The sequence below is a fragment of the Triturus cristatus genome, chromosome 3_1, assembly GCF_964204655.1.
Source record: "Triturus cristatus chromosome 3_1, aTriCri1.1, whole genome shotgun sequence".
NCBI classification, from domain to species: domain Eukaryota; kingdom Metazoa; phylum Chordata; class Amphibia; order Caudata; family Salamandridae; genus Triturus; species Triturus cristatus.
This window is the reverse complement of record NC_140583.1, coordinates 356,081,595-356,100,499: the sequence shown is the minus strand read 5'-3', so window position 1 is coordinate 356,100,499 and position 18,905 is coordinate 356,081,595. Positions and strand designations below refer to the sequence as shown.

Below are 18,905 nucleotides of genomic sequence, written 5' to 3'. Positions count from 1 at the left end.
GCTACACTCCATACACTGCTTTTATGCAAGTTTATGCTACTGACATTGTAAAAGACAATGCCTATTTACAATGCCAATAGCTCAAACTCTATCATTGCGAGACCTATTGCATTGCAAATGCTTGTTTTAGTTTGCTCAAGGTTACCACCTGATGCAGGTTGGTGGTAAATTGCATGTGCTAAATGCTCATGTTGCAACTAAACACAATTTGAAACTTCCTATAACATACGAATTGCGATTTCCTAATACCGGTTACCTAGGTGCGACTCTCTGTTATGAGTTGATAAAATGATCAAATCGCATAGTATGTTTTGTATTTAATAACCAGTTTGCGACTGCTTACCGAGTCACAAAAGTTTCGTACATTTGGCTCTATGAAACCACTAAGGAGAATGAAGCCTTAGTCATTAAAGGGACTGTGTCCCACATGCATACAGCATTTGTGATTGTGTGGAGGTCTGTTTGTAATGAAACTGGTACTGTTTAAAGATCCATCCGATATAATTCATTGTGTTATCGCATTTGTATGCATCATACGCCTGACCTGGTCATAAATCACATGCTGATTGAAAACGTATGTCATTTTATTGAATGTGATTGTACTAACCATGCCCTACGACCTTTGCTTTTCAGAATAAAGAATTGCAGGACAAAATGGACTATTTAAAAGAAACACAGGCAAAGACTGAAGTGGAAACCAGAGACATCGGAATATCCTGTGATTTTCCATCCAGGTAGACGTACATCCTGCTTTAATTGATTACTTTGGCAAACTCCAACTGCACATTTATTGTTTAAAGAAGTCTGAATTATTTGGATCAGAACCCACGATTTCTGTCGCAGTGCTAATTAGAGTGATCAGAATTAAATCTGTACCTAAGAGGACTGGCTACAGTTTCAAATACATAAAAGTATGCCTTTATAGTCAAAATTGGTCACAAAAAATGCCAATCGTTTAATCAACAATGTTTTTGGTCTAAGTGTGGTAATTTATCAAGATTAGATGCTGCTTTTTCTGAATATCGAAGATCTTCCCGCTCCACTTTGTCCGCCTTTCACAAAATTATTACTCTTAGACTGTAACATCAAAAATGTAAATGTAGCTTATCAAATAAAAGGAGCTGCCAAGAGAGGAAACCAATTTGGTATGATGTACCAGAACCTATGATTAGGAAGTTTAAAAGTGTGGCCGAGGTGTGTTGTTTTCATGCTAAAACACACCACTGCACACATATGGGACATTTTCTGTACTCTGATGAAGTCAATGAACATGAGCCAAGAGATGTTTTTACATTAAGACAAAGGTATTTAGTCTTGCACCCTTTCCAGATGGCAAAGGACTGTGGTCCTGGCCAGGAACTATAGAAGTCCTAAACAGATTTTCATTATAGACCAGTACCTACCATACTGAAATTGTTGAGGCAAGATCTTTAACATGGCGCTCCCAGAGAAATTAAAATGGTGAATCTGACTACAGGAGAGAGGACTTTAAAGTTTTAACTTGGACTCCTCCAAAAGAAAATATAACGATTGAATCAGAGTGTGGTGACAGAGTATCTTTATGTGTGGGATACTGGAACTCTCACGACAAATTTGAATATTTCCAAAAAGCAGGGAAAAGAAGTCCTTGTTGTATTTTTTTTTTCCACCGTTGTTGGCTTAAGTACAAGGGCCCAGATAATCTTAACTAAAACACAAGATTAGGATTAATTCTATTAGCATTTTGGGGTGTTGGAGTTGAGGCTTTTAATTACTGATGCCTCCGGTGAGCTTGGTAAATCAGTAAATTATTTTAGTTCTCTTAGTTTAGTTTAGTTCACTTAACAGTGAGGTACCCTGAGGGAACTAGGATTGATGAAGTCAGTAAGTTGTGTTTGAGTTGTTCCACTGAGAAATGCTTGCAGGCAGGATGTTGTGGCATCTTGTGTAATGCGTGGCAAAATGAAGATAAGTGCCTAATATGGAGCTTTTCCAGATAATGGATAATTCTCATCTAAGTTTTCAATGCTGTTTTGCAGTAGTTTCAAAATGGCTTCTATTTGAGTCAGATTAGATTTGGGTTTTGTCAGGTAAGGCTTAAAGCATGGTGCTGCAAACTGACAGTGCAGATCAGCATTTGTCAGCATCTGTGAGGCGTTAACTGTGGTGGGCAGTAGTAGTTTCTCAGGATGTAGTGCACTACAAGTCTTTGCATCAATAGTCTGTGAGGAGTTTCGATGGCTAAGTGCAATAGGAAAGTAATTTATGAGGCTAAATAGTCTGATGGTGCAGTTTTTCCAGGCCAGTGGGTTGGGTGTTTTGTAATGAACATCTCTCAATTAAGGGATTGGCGCTTGTAAGAGAATGATATGGTAAGGAACGTGTCATAAATGCATATGATTTCATAATGTGCAGAATTGGAATTGAGTCTACTCTAACTTTTTAATGGAAAACAGACTTAAATTCAAGCACGTTAACCGGGCAGGGAAGCCCTATCTGTAACTGCAGTTTTTGTTGGGCACAATAGTATAAAGAAAAGAGGTACATGAGAAATGGATGTTAAGGGCCAAAATCCATACATTGTTTTACACATTGTACTCAAGAGTTGATCTGTAAAAACCATTACAAAGATATTATTTATTGGTAGCTTGCATATCAGGTGTTAAAATATACCTATTAATCATGACCCTTGCAATATCTTGCTCATTCTGTTTTCTTGACTGAATCATGTTACAATTCTTAGGTATGCATTGAGAGTTTCAATAATATTCCCTTTCTCTAACATGCATCTTCTTTACACCAAATGCAGTGCATCGCCTAGTGTGGTCATGGTTTTGGAGAGACACATGTTTACTTTACATTCTCTTCACCGGCCTACGTGTTCTAAACAAGAGTGTGGATTCACAGAGATCACATCAGAAAAGGAGTGGTTCTTCACACTTAGTAATGATTCTGTCTTTTGTTGCTACACTCCATGGGTCTTCTCAGCCTTTGTTCTTTCTCCTATAGCGAGAGACTGCTCATAAGGGGGAGCATGTACTTTAGGTGTGGATATTGTCCTTATGTTCTGAGCTGCTCAGTATCCACAATCAGCGATGTAACTTCTCCTTTGGGACTGTAGCGGGTTGGAGATGATCAAGTATAGAGTGTATGTGCTGTCGATGGAGAGAAGGAGTTTACTGAGCCATGGCATTCGCTTATTTCTCCGACCGTCCCACCTTAAAAGTAAAGGCTGAGATTACTATGTTCTGATAACTGTGCACTAATGATACTTCTACAACAAGCAGAGACACTAGTATGCAATCTGGCTATCGCTCTTATTACTGACACTCTTGCCACTAGAGCACATGTCAACAGTGCTGAGGCCCATTAATGATTCTCCTCTAGAAGGTGACAAACCAGAAATATTTGCAATAAACTGGGCTGGAGGTGGCACTGCCTCCCAGTTCAGAGTTTAGAACTTTAGTGGTTTGCCAGGGGCAGAATAGGGGTGCAGCTGTGATGAAGTTCTTTGATTTAGGAGTCATACTGGGGTACTACTCAACAAGCCCTCACTCTCTCCCTCTCGGTCGGCCATCCTGGAAAACTACAGTGGGATATGAAGGTATTATCAAATGCTGATCCGCGCCATATGGCCACATTTTAGTTAGCAGCCGGAAGACATACAGAGGCACAATAGGAAATAAACTGGAAGCTTGCCCCATGGGGGTGTAGAGAGAGCGCTATTGTCTTAACATTAAAGTCCTGCCCTTTAAGACCTAATTTAGAAGATCGTTCATGCAAAACCCCTGATGACGCTCAGAGTGCCACTGCTCTAATAGATTCAGAACTGCTATTCTTCCATAACTTTATTTATATTGAAATATATGTTGATACATAACCTTTACAAAAATGTCTTGCAATAAATAAACTTCTGATGTAACGAAGCTATACATGTAGAATATGAATGTACATTTTTCAGACTGAATGTCTAGGTATATATTAATTTGTTCATTTTATCAACCTTACCATAAACCTACTTGAAAGTATCTCTCAATTTGATCAACTTCTACAAGGTTTATTATGTTTATTTCTACTGTTCGTATCCGTTTCTATTTTTCAATTGGTTCAAACAGGGAGGATTGCTCATTGACATCTTATTATCTCCAAAGCTAGTGCTTTAACTGTGTCACCAATTGTGAATCTGTGCTAATAAGTCACACAATGGCATTTCAGAGAAATTGAGTACAAGAACAGTGGGTTCTACCTACCTACTTTTATTGTAGATAAAATAATGTGTTCGCTACTGAGACTTCTATTTTATGCCTCAGTACATAACTTTCCTCCTTTGAGAAGAAGATTTGGTATCACCTACTTGTGGTCCTGCTGAAACATATCATGATTCTGGCATTGAAGGTTGAATTGGGAGCTGGTGGTTCTTGCCTACTACATGAAATGGTGCTGGTACTGGGTGCAAGTAAGCTGGTGCCACTAGGATCATGCCAAAATGTATACTGCTTCCAAGAAACTGCTTCTGCTGGGAACATGCTTTTGTGCTGGGACTGTGAAAAGGTAAGTTGATGCTGCTGGGTACAGGCCATGATGTGCTGGCTTCTCTGCTGCTAGGACTGGAGGTGAGTGTACAGGGTGCTTCTTGTTTGGTAGAAATTATGGTGCATGAACTAGGGGAGGTATTGTTCTGCTTGCCTGGTGCATTCTTTAATACTGGTATTTAAACATTTAAGCTGATTCTGTTGGGGTCATGCCATGATACAATTGCTAGGTGGTTGTTGTCTGTGCTGGTGCTGCTGCCAGGGACATAACAATATCCAATCATAGCCTCCCTAAAGAGGGAGAACATTCTGAATAGTCAGTAACAAGGCTCACTTATGCATGTACTACTGAGATCTGTGTGCAACCTGCAGTCCTTGCATGGCAGATAGCCTTTCATCTATCTGAAGTTAATGAAATGAGTCCCATTGAGCTGGCTATTAATAGTTCCTGATTTTGAATTAATAACACGGAGACAGAAAGTACTATAATTAAACATGAGTTATTATTCTGATTTCTATATGGAGAGATTTAACTTTTTGTGCTTGCCTGTCTATTAAAATGTACAGTGCTATCACTGCACCACGTTAGAACAGAAAATAGAAAAACCCCTGACACACTTGCCAACTTGAATCATTTAGCCTTTACCATAATAAGACCCTAGAGGAAATTGGAGAGCAGGCAAAGAAAAGTGAGTCAGCTGAATAAAAAGATCCTCATCGGAAAAACGATAGTTAATGTGCCTTTAAACATCACCTATGTGGGTATTGAACTTCCAGGTATCAATTTTTCACTGGTGAAAATAAAAAGTAATTTCACAATAATGAGATGGCTCCCGGGTAGGGCATTCTGTAGATATGGATCATCGTTATCAGGGTAATACTTCCTTTGAATGAGCCTTCTTAAAATTGCCTATGCGGACCTATTCTTAACATCGTGTGAAGTCACTACTTCATAAGAAATTGCTGAAACTGGGTAATGGACAATCTCCATCATGGAAACAGCAGAGAGAGGGTGACCCTTCATGCCTCTTCCATGCCATGGTTGCATCACTCTTTTTCCAAATTGATCAAAACCATGTGCTCTCTAACAGGCCATGTCCTTGAGGCTGGATCCAGCTACTCATTCCATTCTCCTTTCTACCAAGATCAACCTCCCTCAGTATGTGGCTTCAGGTTCATCATTTCTCACCTCTGCAGGTTCCACCCTGTGCTGTAGTGTTCAGCTTCCCTTGCTACATGGCTCATATCTGCAGAGAGACTTGCCTCACCATCTCCTTCTCTTCTTTCAGTTTCGAGATGGTTTCCATCAACCAACTCTCTCAGGATCCACTGTCTTCCCACAAGCTGCCCTTTATGCACAATGCCTCCTTAATTCACTCAACACTGCTGTGATCACCCATCCTTCATATAAATGCCCTTGAAACACTTTTTAAAAAAAAAACAAATACATTTTTACCTGTCTAAGCATAGGTATTGACATATATTCATATATTGAGAAGGAAACATGACAGTTCTTACCATGCCAAAGGCGGAGGTTCCAATCCAACACCTATTATAGCCCTATCTTCACCCAAAGTACCTCAAAAATTATATTTTGACTAATATGTGTGTGGTTGTTAATGCACATGTTAATGTTTGTGTGCACGTATCTACATCCATCTATGCATGCATATTCACTAATACAGTAGTCTAAGAGAATGCAAACAATTACATATAAACCTAAAGCTATTACACAGTATTACATATGTATGCAACAGCCAGCAGCAGGATTTGAGAATTAAGTCCCACTTAAGTGTGAATTTAACCACTACTTTCTACTTATTACCATAGTTCTGAGGTATGTGCCCACAGCTCGTATGCTCTTAGCCACTATGCCCACCTCCCGCTGATACCCAAAGCTCCCGCAGGCTTTACTTCTATAACCACCACTGGAACCACCTTGGAAATTCTCTACATCACAACACATTCAGGGGTTGTCCTGGCAAGCTTGTCTCATTCACCCATCAACCACAAAGCAGAAAAAAGGTGAAAAGGAGAATGAGACTCTTATGTGAGTTGTGTCTAGAAGGCTGAAAATAGGCAAAACTGTAACTTTATTTTTTTTTTTCTTTGACAGAATGTTTCAGAACGATCTAGTGCTAGTTAAGAGCTTGCAAATTCATGAAATGTACAGGCTGAACATGGGATCCCTCTGAACACCTACAATTAACACCTTCAACAGCAACAGTAAATCAATCATAATTGAAGAGACCTTCCTGATACTTTAAGGGTCAAAGTATGGCATACTCACATATTTACAGAATGTGCCACATCATTGTCACTGTCAACCACTCACTATCATTAAAAGCCCCTCTTCCAGAACTCCATTGCCCATGGCATCTGGTGTCACCAAAGTGGTGGTAGAGGCCACTCCAACATTTTCCCAGTAACAATGACTCTGCTGAGCTGACCTGAACCTGAATTCCTCTAAAACAATCTTCAGCAATATGACATCAATTAAACACGCCTCGCATACTACCTATCACTATTAATGTAAGTACTTTGAGCTACCTAATAAATTGACACTTCCTAACCCAACTCTCCCCACAAATATTTGGTACTCATTAACACCTACTCTATCGAGAACACTCCATCGACGTACATGATCTTCTATTGTAAATCTACTGAGATCGCTGGGGCAGTTGGCAAAGATCCCTTCAAAAATTGTGATCCCACTGTTCACCGTTCAGGCACGTGCACACAACATCTACACATCAGATTATATAATACATCTTTAGACATTTAACCCACTAGGTAAATCCTGGGGAATCCAGGGTCTGTGGCTTATAAATGTGTTGACTATAGATCCATGCTTAAAGGCAGAACCAACCAATTGCAATTCAGGGAATGCCCTAAACCCAGTTGATTAAAACAAGTGGCGTTATTAATTCCACTCAGACAAGGCATCACAAAGACTATTGAATATGGCTACAAGCAATCTCCATATTGGACTCTGGCTACTACAGTTCCCACTGTATTTGCACAAACTGTGCTATGATACCACTGAAGTTACCAAAAGGAGAAGAAAAGGGGTTTAGGTAATGGGAAAAGTGAAGAGGAGAATATAAATAGGAGAGAACAAATATAAAGCATAGAGAAAAGAGTATGGTCTTAGGAACTCAAAGTGGAGTAGAGCAGAAATGTGTAACAAAGGAACAATATGAAGAAGAACATTGGAAAGAGAAAAACAGTGATAGTAGAGCATGGGCAAGTATTGCATTACTGGCAGTTGGAATTGCAGTAGGAATGTAGACTAAGACAAGCATGTGTTTATGTATGGCAGTCGGAGATATCCCGACGTGGCCATGGGAGAGTTGACATTGAGGAGGGCCACCCCATAGGCTAAAATAAATGTTGCTCGCGAGGTTCTAGTATCAGGTAAAGGGAAAGCTTTTTGCTCAAGGAGAAAAACACAGGCACGGAGGCTGGAGGAGAGCTGTTCCATACTCATGGGTAAGAAGAGGAAAGACTCATACTGGGGTGTCAGAGAAATGCGTATTTCAGTGTGGCAAAAGAGCAATCTTTCTCCTGTGTGGCCCAAACCTTTGTGACTCTACATTCACATTGGTTTCCTTCTAATCTTGTAGGAGTGTTTGTTCTTTATGAATTCACAAACTTTCAGTCAGAAAGTAAAGCTTGTCACAAACGTTTGACAAACCTTACCTTGCAGGCCAAGAAAACATCCCCACATTGTGTATTACTATTATCTAAAGCAGTGGTACTCATATAAACGATTGAACAATGGAAGGCTTCATCAGCTACAGCGAGATTAAATACTGCAGGTCGTACACAGAGCAGGTAGCGAAAGCTAAGGACATTGAGCTAGTTTACCAATATTATAATAATTTGCGGCTTTCTCCAGCAATAGCACCACCTAGATTAATTGTACATCGTTGGCCTTTTTCTGACTTTTTATTTGCTATTGTCTCCCAATTTTCCTTCATCCAAGATCCTTCAGAGTCTCAGTTGTCTGGATATAAAGTCAGAAGACAAACAGTGGTAAACGTTGATAAAATGGAACCCCTCTTTATTCTTTTATAAGAGTAGTTGTAAAAATAGGATTCAGTTCATCCACCTGGTAGCTGGGTCCTGCTAAGTATTGTCAGGAAAGAAAAGAGACAGTAGTTCCACTTCACAGCATCACAAAAATCCAGCCACAAATCGCAAATAAAAATCCATCTTCACAACAAAAAACATTGAATCAAAAGCTGCACAATTATTTGAGTAGTCCATTACATTTCTTCCAAACCATTCAGCAATTTACATGCTTCATTCAAATAGTTCCATGTTTCCATTCATCTGCTGATACACAACAGAATTAGAAAGACATAGATTCAGAGGTAACAAACCTCTCTCCAACCACTATGCACATCACTACTCCACAGTGATCATCGTTGCCAACCTATATGCTGTATTCAACAGCCAGCCACAGTTCAGCACGGTCTTGGGATTGGCACATAGACATTAGTTCCCAAGCCAGGACTGTACAAATTATTTCTGAATGAGGAAGATGAAGTCTAGCTTGTTGTTCTCCTCCCGAGTTAGTATGCAGAGTATCTAAAGACGCCCTTTTCCTCATAACTTTCTTTTCTACATAAGCATGCTGCTCTTATAAACATACTCAACATTCAGCTTTTATTTCTGTGTCTACACACTGCTATCCAAACCTGCATTGAAAGAGTAGTTGGTAGGAGTAGCATCAATGGGAAAGTCTTCCTCTGGCACCATGGGCATATGACAACTCACCCACCTCATTACACCTTCCTTTAGCCAATCCTGGACTGTGACCTATGTCTACCAACAGAAACGGGGCCATCAAAGCAGAGAAACCTTATGTCAATTGTAACGGGCTGGAAGAAGCTCCTTCTCCCAGAGCTCCATGCAAGTCATTGGGACCTTGATCAATGACCGTCTTGACTTTGCAAAATAACTATTCACCACTCTCCCAGAATGCTGATTGATATTACTCCAAAAAGTGAAGCACAATGCCCCAGATTCACAACAGGGATTTCAAAAGTATAGAGCAGCCCCTTTGCAAAGACAACTTAATGGATTTGACTGGAGTGTGACAAAATATAATTTTTAATCATCTACCCCATCGCCAAAGGTCTAATCTTAATAACAAATTCACACAATACATGTCCAAGAGAACCCTCCCGACAGACAGCCTCTGTAAACTCTGTGAGTGGAAAATCCCACAGATCTACTGTATGGAATGTCATAAGCTGTGTAGTGGCCTGCTTAAGAACATGCCATTGTTTCCCACTTTTAAATAATGTGCCCAAGACTTCTTGGTACTGTTTATCCACTCCAGGAAATATTAAGTCCCACAAACTGAAATCTGATGCATTATTAACATGATTTGCAAGAACACACCTAGAGGCAATTAAGTTGTATTATGTGCCCTACAATTCACATAAAGTAAAAAGAATGTTATGTTTACTATCCAGCAGATCAGAGGAAGGACATCAGTTGAGCACCTATCAGATGAAATCCAAAATGAGACCAAAACTTCTTCTGTTCCGGACCACTACAACTGCCCAAAGGGACACTACTATATCAACCCAGAAGATGGATGAAACTCTTCCAGAGGGGCAGACTCCTATCATCCTAGAAGGAGAGAAAAGGGGAATTCTGAATCGATCACCATGATTGCTTATGAAGTTATTCCTGAGGCAGTGAGGAGCACCAGAAGCCTTTTGTAAATGGGTCAAACATGGAAAATGGCACCAATATATCAAACGACGCTGTTTCAATAAAACTCCTCCATCCCAAAAGTTTAATTTGTCTTATTATTAAGCTTCTGAGCTAGTGCCATTGAAAAGCTTAAAATAATTCCTAGAAACCATAACTTTTTGTCTGGGTGGGACGTAAATCTAAAGTTAAATCTGGAGAAGCGTTCCTACCAAATAGAACATTTCTCTGTTTGTCTCTCTGCAGGAGAATGTAGGACGGTATTCCGCATGCGTTTTATCATGCATGCCTTCTGAACGCCTTCATTAGAACAAATACGTCTTTAGTACACATTCGTTCAGCACGCAAGTCATTATAACGACTTGCCTTAGGGGTGTGCTGGATTTTGGAATAGTTTCATTTACTATTCCAACTCCAGTCTGCGCAACAGTAGGGAAGGTGTTGGACTTAAATCCAACACCATTCTGCCAATGCGCCCCCGTAAAGCAATTCTTTGTAATGTATTGCATGCTGAACGAACGTGTGCTAAAGACTTGTTCTTTCTGTTGCCGGCACTGTGAACGCACAGTGTGATTCCGGCTTCATCCTAAAGGACGTTTCCCTCTGCAGGGACATCCTTCGTATCTTCAGCTATACACAGTTTGCCAAGTCAAGTCTGTTCCTATTGTACAGTTGATTAACATCTTAACAGTAAAAGTTTATATAAAACGCATTAAAACAATTTTAAGATCATACGGCATAGGTTGAAATAATGTTGTAAATAAATTCTGTAGAGAACCACATTATCATGTTAGCTGCTCTTTGACATCATAGTCTCCCTAGCAACCTCAGAAGGGCATCGAAAAAATTGCATACTATAGCAAAGTGCAGTTTACACAGGCATATTCAATATTGAAGAAAGGGAAAGATATATATGTTTGTCAATGGTCCTTAGCAGCAGCCACCTTTTTCCTAACGAGCCTCAGAACAAAAACTAACACTCATGGTCATCCTAGTGGCCACGAGGGGACATCAACAAAGGTGCTTATTATGGTTAGGTGCAAAGTGCAGGTTACAGGACCAAACTTAAACACTGGAGAAAGATAAAAAATGGTGTGCATCACTGGTGGGCGTTGGCGGTGGTAAGCTTTTCCCAGCAAGTCTTAACATTGTTGTGTAGCAGCAATTCAGAATTAGGTCGGTGACTTTAAGACTTACAATTACCACCTTCCTGCATGTCCGTATTCAGCGCTGATTAAATAGGGTTTTCTGTAATAGTCTCCTTTCTTGCAGTAAATCTGGGCAAAGGCATGTGATATGTACAATGCTTTCTTCTCCAGAATCACAGAGTCTGCAACAGGCCTTTGGTACTGCCCTTTTCCATGACTTTCCAATCATTTGCCCAGGAGAAAGACCAAAACGGTGACGCATAAAATCAATTTTTAAGTAGCTGGACCACCCAATCTCTAGGTAGGATTGAGGTTTAAGATTCTTATAATTAAATGTATAACTGTCCATGCATGTGATCCTGAGGAGGGAATTGCTTTGTCTGTTACCATGGAAGTTTTTTTCACATTGCCATGAAGCAGTTTTTCAAATGTCATTGGAGATTGAGAAATTTCCCATATGGTTTGAATGCCTAAGTCAGTAATGGCTGAATCAAGGAAAAGGAGGGCTGGTACAGTTTCATTTGTTTGAATTTCCTGCCAAAGTGCTTGCCAGTCTTGATTCTATTCCATGTTTTTACTTAGTCCCCTTCCTTTTTTTTTTTTGAAACATTTTTTTATTGTTTTCATAGCATCAACTCAATACAAGCCCCGCTACCTCCCCCTTCAAAAGGAATACTTTACATACATCGTTGCCATCCAGTATCCAGGAGAATAGTCATCCATCACATGCGGGTCCCCCCCCCCCCCACCCCATGTCAGTGTGTCCCCCTCTGCCTTCCCCTCTCCTGATGTGCCCCTCCCCTACAATAAATCATGCACGGGTGCTCAACCTCTTCTAGGGAACCAAGGCTTTCCCTCATGCCTAGCTACGTTCATGCTTCCAGTGCTCGCCACTGCTCCCCTCCTACTCCCCGTTCAACGCCTCCTCCTGCCTGTCAGATGTGTCCCCCGCTCCCCCGGTGTCAGACATCAGCCCCTGAAGTTCCACCACCAGCGCCTCCCACGCTCGGGCCGTCGCCAGCGCCTTCTCGTCATCCCTCCGAAGGGCTAATTGCAACCGGAGCGTACCCTCTGCCCCCGCCCATCGCGCAAACGCCACCCTCCACCGCAAGAAGCTAGGCCCCACTCGGGACTTCCAGTGCATAGTCAGTTCCCTCTTGGCCATAATCAACCCTAAGTCATAAAACTTGCTAGTAACCTTAGTCCGGCAGGTGTGGGGAAACCAAAGTAACAAGCAGGCCCACAGTTCCGGGGCAATAATGCGGTCCGTCACCTGATTCAGGCAATCCATAACCTCTGCCCAATAGTCACCCAACTGGGCGCAGGACCTTACTTAGTCCCCTTCCTTGCTATTAATTGATTGAGCTCTAATCTTATAAGAACCAATGTGTCGTTTGGGGGGCGGTAGAAAAGTGATCTAAAGTTTTGGGCTAAAATTAGATTTAAGACTGCTCCATCTCTGCCGCGAAGAGCTTCACTTCCTTAAAAAATGGAGGCGAAAAGTTTTCCTCCTATGACTTTCAGCAGGGGCATGAAGCTTGGCCTAGCAAGCGCTCATTGTAGTGTACGGAAGGCGAGGATCAAGGTATTTTCTTTCCTAAGGAGACCTTTCCTTTGTTGTTTCAAGGAACCTCATTTATCAAAAAGTACCCCCTAGGTATTTGTAGGTTCTTGCCGGCTCCAGTTGTTCCCTCTGTAGGAACCATATTTGATTTTGCTTACTCGTGCTGCTGGCTTCCATGATTTTACTTTCCTTCAAATTCATTGACATCCCATTAGTTGAAGAATATAGAGACGGTTTGTCACTCAATCGTTGTAACCTGATTTTTGTCTGATTAAAAAAAATAAAATCACATCATTGTCATATAGCAAATTTGAGATATGCAAAAGACCTTGCTTGGGAGGATGAGAATTTACTTTGTCCAAGGCCGGAGATAGATCAGCCAAAAAGAGATCGAAAAGATATGGCGTTAAGACACAGCCTTGCTTTAGGCCCTTAGAAGTGTATAATTTCCTGAACAATATAGATCCATCTCCAATTCTCACCCCTGCCCAGGTGTCCATATACAATAGCTGGATGGCCTTTAAAAGATGAACTGGGATGCCCATTGATGTTAACTTTTGCCAAAGAAGATTGCAGTTTCATACAGTCAAACGCAGCATTGTAGTGTACATAACATAAGTAAAGGGAATTGCTTTTTGTGCTTAAGCTTAGCCATTATTAAAGGTAATGCCAGTAGGTTGTTTGATGTGTCAGCCCCTTTGGTGCATCCATTTGGTCCGGGAGGGATATTGTGATTGTAACCAGCCCACTGGAGCAGATCTGTGAATAAGAAGCTGGCAAAGTGTTTTGCCTCTGTATTTAGAAGTTTTATCAAACAGTAATTCGCTGGTTGGTGTAGGTCACCCATTCTTTAAAATTGGATTAATTATAGTGGCTGTCCATGATTCTAGAATGATTTGTTTGTTGTAGAGCACAATTAAATACTGTTGTTAGTACAAAAGTCCAGTACGTTGGATTTAATTTAAACAGAGCTTGTGGCAGACCATTTGGTCCTGGGGCATCGTCATTCTTGCCCCTTTGGATGACTTTACATGTTTGTTCTTCCAAAAAATCGTATGGAGTGAATTCCTGAGTAGTTAGAAAGAATAGAGTAGGCTGGTCTTGTCTGTCTTGACAGATGAAAATCTCTTCAGAGGAATGATTAAAATGGTCCTTCAAAAAGTTGACATAGCTGTCTTCCGTTAGATTGGAGCTAGCTACTGCAGGGGTAGGGGGCTCGATTCAAACTATTTTGAGGTTGATTGTTCTTCCCATATTGTTTTCCGATAGTTTTTTAAAAAATGTTTCAAGGATCTGCATATTTCGGCATTGTCAGAGTTATTCTTAGCATATCTCCGAGTAAGATTCCGCTCCTTCCTTCCAGATTGCCCAGCAAAAAGTGGGTACTTTGAACCTTTTTTGATCATCTGTCTTTCCATTATGCCGGTGTATGGGTAATCTGCTTGAATTGCATTGGTGTCCTATAAGTCTATCAATGGACAATGACCATTTGGTGGCCGGGTTAAAGTAGTCCTTACTAAGAAATTGGTTTGCTAAGCTTAAAGCTAAATCCCCAATACTTTGGAAAGTTTCTCTGACCAGCGGAGCTTCCTTTAGTTGATTGACCCAAGCTTGCCCGGTAATGAGGGTGATTTGTCAATAAGTTTGCTTTGCATTTTGATTGTTATTAGCTGTTGCCCATGGCCACTGTTAGTTGTTTTGACAATCTTAAATGAAGTGATTAAACAAAGTACAGTGAGTGTAGCTGCTATATAATCTAATACAGAGGTTGAAAATTTAAGAATGAAAGGTGCATTGTGGAGGAGTATCTTGTTGGTATCTTCCATTCAGAATTCTTCGTCCCAGGGATTCTAGCGGAACTGTCTTGGCTTTTTGGGGTTTCTTACTTATGTCCCTCGGGAACTGTGCAGGGACCAACCATAGATGATACTGTTAGATCATCTTGGGGAAATGCCACCAGTAGGTTCATATTAAAGTCTCCCGTGACCATAATATCCGGGGTTGATTGGTCTTGTAGATTGGTAAGTAGAATATTTGAGAGTTTAGATACCATGGTGGTCATGATTCCTGAATCTGGATGTACATAAAGATTTACCAAAAGGAGCTGGTTCTTATTTTCTTGGTGCCAATTCAGGAGTTTAATATTAGGATGTTTTGTCCTCTAATTCCACCAATTTACCCTGAATCTTGCATGTCAACGTATATAACGTGGCCAGACCTCCTTTTGGTCATCCTGATTTCTTAGTTTTAATCGCAGTCTGTGAAGCCGTCCACAGCAAATGATTGGAGAGCCCATGTATCTTGTAGGCAAATGATCTGATTGTCTTTCAGCAGGTCGGGAAGGTTCATTAATGTTCCAGGAACAAATGTTAAAACTATCCAGTCAATTCGATGCTTGAGATTTATTAGCTTTGTTATTTGTACAGACTTTTCAGTGTCATGAGTAACTATTACTGTGTAAAGCAGCAGTAAGAAAGCCTATGTTTAGCTTTATTTATTTTGTCATTAGTAATTGAAGGTGCTATTGTGGAGGTTTCCCAACGGAATTCCTAAGGAACTAGTATGTTTGTTTGATCTTTGGCACTTCTGAACTGCTTCCATTTAAACTCCCCATTAACGGTGCGAGCGGTGTTGGATAAGCTACAAGGGAAGGCATAGTTACTTTAATGCCCCATGCCCAGAAGCATTCCTTTTCCTGACAGAACAGTTGTGCTGGTGAACCTCCTGTCCAAGTTACAAGAGTGGCTTCTTTATTTTTAGCATCCTGGGGGACCAGAAATTCAATTGATTCCATTTCCGCTGTAGTTATCTTTTCAAGTGCAGAAAAGGTTTGTAGCAATTTCAAGATGTTGCTCTGATTTAGGATGTCATGGCTCTCTTTCGATTGGTATAATGGAGAAAAAAGTGTTTCAAACGAAGAGCTGTATGCTGAGGGCTGGTAGTCAGACAGTGGCCTAGCTACTAGCTTAGTGGCTGTGCCTGGTACGTGGAGGAATCGATTGGATCCCCAGTTCTGGGCTTAAAATGCGTTGGTTGCAGACTGTCTCATTCCACCCCATTGTTAGAGTCTAGGAGTTCATGTCGGACTCTGTTAATGGACAGGTTTGTATAGTGTGTATTAGCCATTCCGCCATGGTCCAGGTCTCAATGGTTTTGTTGCTTGGGAGGAGTTAAGTCTTTGTTTGAAGGTTGACTGGACTTCACCCCTTTCTGGATTTGTGATGGTGAACTGGGCTTCACTCCTTTGGAGATGTGGGGTTCAGCATTAGGCCTAACCCCAACTGGTAAATCTTGTGTTTGTTGGAAAGCGGAAAGAATTAAATATTCTTTAGGCAGGTCTTGTTAGTGTTTTTTAGTTATTTTGCTTCTTGCGCAGAGAAGGATTCATTGTTCCCCAAAGTTGCTACACTTGTGCCAGGAGGCATTACTAGGCTTAATCTCTTTATTTCTTGCTTTATGTAGCTTTTTTCTGAGTTTTTTCATTATTACGGGTTCTAGAGACTCTTGATGCTCAGTTTGAAGTTTGCTGGGTTCTTTCTCACAGCATTTGTCAATTGTTGGATTTAGGGAATCTTTACCCTCAAGTAGGGATGTTGTGTAAGATGGTGAGTCCTTTTTGAAAGGCCCTTCAGACTTTTCTGATCCCTTCTCTTCGATCTTTGGAGGAGAGTTTAACAAATGCGATTGTAGATTTTTGCTGTGGCCATGAAATCTAAGACTTATTTTCAGATCTTCTGTAAATGTCGTTAGAGCCTCAGGTATTGTTACAAGTTTATTAACCAGCGGGGCACTGGTAAAATCTATCCTGGTTGCAGCTATGTATCCTTGTGCACAGGTGATCAAGTTATTTAGTTCAGCCAACTACTGATCAATTCCAGAGACTGAAATGGCCATTAGATTCCATAGGTCTACTTGGACATCCATCTTGTTGGACTGATCTGTTAGGGCGTCAAGAGTTAGTTATCATGTTCTAAGCAAAATTTTCCAAATCATCCCTCGTTTGGGTATTGCGGTGGTGCCATATGTTGTAGAGGTTCCACATATTTTTCCTCATAGTGAGTGAGGGGCCCTTTGGGGTGCTAATAGAAAGCCCATATGTTGACCCTATTGTGCTTTTTGGATTGTTTGAGAAGTTAGTGAGGCTCCTTTGTTGAAGTTTATAGACATCTAATTCGTTATGCGGTGTATGGTTAATGACAAAGCTGCTTTTTCCTTTTGTTATATCCACCGTTCCTTCAATTGGGAGTGGTGCTCCATTCGTTATTAGCTGTATTGCTGGAAGCTGGGGCAATTTATGATCTGGGGAGAGTCGCAGCGACAAAGACCCCATTGAAAGAAGCTCCAGGTAGCTGGCCGGGCTTTTTGTTTACTTCAGTCTCATTCTAGGGCACAGAGTCCAGAGGGCCCTCCTGGGAATTTAAATTTAGATTCGAAATTCGTGAAGGGAAACAATTACTTTTACTTTTTGCTGGTGATATTGGATCTGGGAGAGAGTTCAAATTACATGGGGTAGTGAAAATGGCCCTGACTGGATCTTTTGAGAAGTCAGATTATTGTGGAATTTTTGCTGGTCTCTCAAACTTGTGTGCAATAGGCTAGTTCTCCCTTGCTGGTTTAGCCTTACACTTATTACAGCTGATGAAGGCTGAGGTTTCTTCGTCCTTTTAGACAGGATATGTGGCATCCTTTCTCGCCCTCACCACATGTTGGGGGCTACGCCACTTCAATCCTTTTTGGAGGTTTGTTCAAATCTTAATACTAATTTTGTGTGCCCAGCAAGCGTGGTTGTATAAGGAAATTCTTAAGAACTGATAAGAGGGCCCCTATCGACAGCTTGTCGAGTTGTATAGTCTTGGAAATTGTGAATTAGTTTAAATAGTTACTAAGGTTTGTCATACCCAATTATGGGCTACCCACAGTTATGGCTGGAGTGGATTCCCAAGATAAACTGTTACAAACCAGAAGGAGGTAACACTGGTGCACAACATCTAAAACAGGCCCCGGCAGAATGCAGGGGTGAATTTTATTCCAAGGTGGGCTTCTTTACCTTTGTAGGGCTGGTAGTATGTTATAATGTGGAGGAGAACTAAAATGTACAGCTGGTTCAAGGTGCGGGGGAGCACTCCCAGATGCAAGCCACAGTCAGACTTGCTGGGCCGCTTTCCCGAACTCTGGGCTCTACCTTTAGCAGGGAGAGACTGACTCACTGCACCCGCACCTTAGGCTAACATCCTCCCTCCTGTTTAGGCAGGTTTTGTGTATTGATCTGTGCTCACAGTTATACAGTTCAACAGTCACTCACCCATACTTTGAGGCACCTTTTCCTCACTCTGGTTCCTTGCCTCGACCTTAGGGAGATATTGTTGTGGTAAGTGACTGGGGGATACTAGAGCGTTGTGGTTGCTGTTCAGTAGTTGCAGTTGGCGGCTGCTTTATTTCTTTTATCCAGCCACCCGATGCTAAAGAGAAATGTCAGAAATTCCAGAAGCCTTGGACAGCTGTCCACCCCCTCAGCTTCGGCTGGATCTAGAAGCTAGATGCTGGGGCTGCTTCACGCTCCATGCTCACCTAGTGCGGCGCGTCCCAGCACAAGGTGGTATTTTTCAGGCAGCAGGCGCTGCGGTGCTACAGTGCTTCGGCAAATCAATAAAGGCCAATGTGGCCGGGGAGTATGGGGGGTTATGGGGAATCGCACTCTTGCGATCTTGCTCCTGGGGTAAATGAATCTGGTGGCCCGGGTTAGTCGGCCCCGGACCAAGGCCTAATACTCCTCGGTACTCTGTCTCCTGCCACGCCCCCTATGTGCGTACATCTTCTCACATCTTGTGTCCTCACAGTTAGCCCAAAATTGGTCCTTTCTATACCTAGGAGGAATAGATGCCCATAAACTACATTACTTCAGCAGGCTAATCAAAGTATCAACACATATTGAAATTGTCCCTGTTGTGA

At 41.4% G+C, this 18,905-nt stretch overlaps 1 protein-coding gene across 3 annotated transcripts in view; it reads left to right on the top strand.

The window, feature by feature from the left end:
- Positions 1-18,905, top strand: part of MYZAP (myocardial zonula adherens protein) — a 476,299-nt gene that overhangs the window by 395,882 nt on the left and 61,512 nt on the right. The window contains exons 13-14 of one of the 3 annotated variants that reach the window (XM_085644095.1): positions 634-734; positions 10,001-10,327. In XM_085644095.1, the coding sequence (XP_085500221.1) occupies positions 634-734; positions 10,001-10,202 (303 nt within the window). In that variant the 3' untranslated portion in view covers positions 10,203-10,327. Of the gene's footprint in view, positions 1-633; positions 735-10,000; positions 10,328-18,905 lie in introns of those variants that run through there. The other 2 variants (XM_085644096.1, XM_085644097.1) reach the window with 2 other exon arrangements.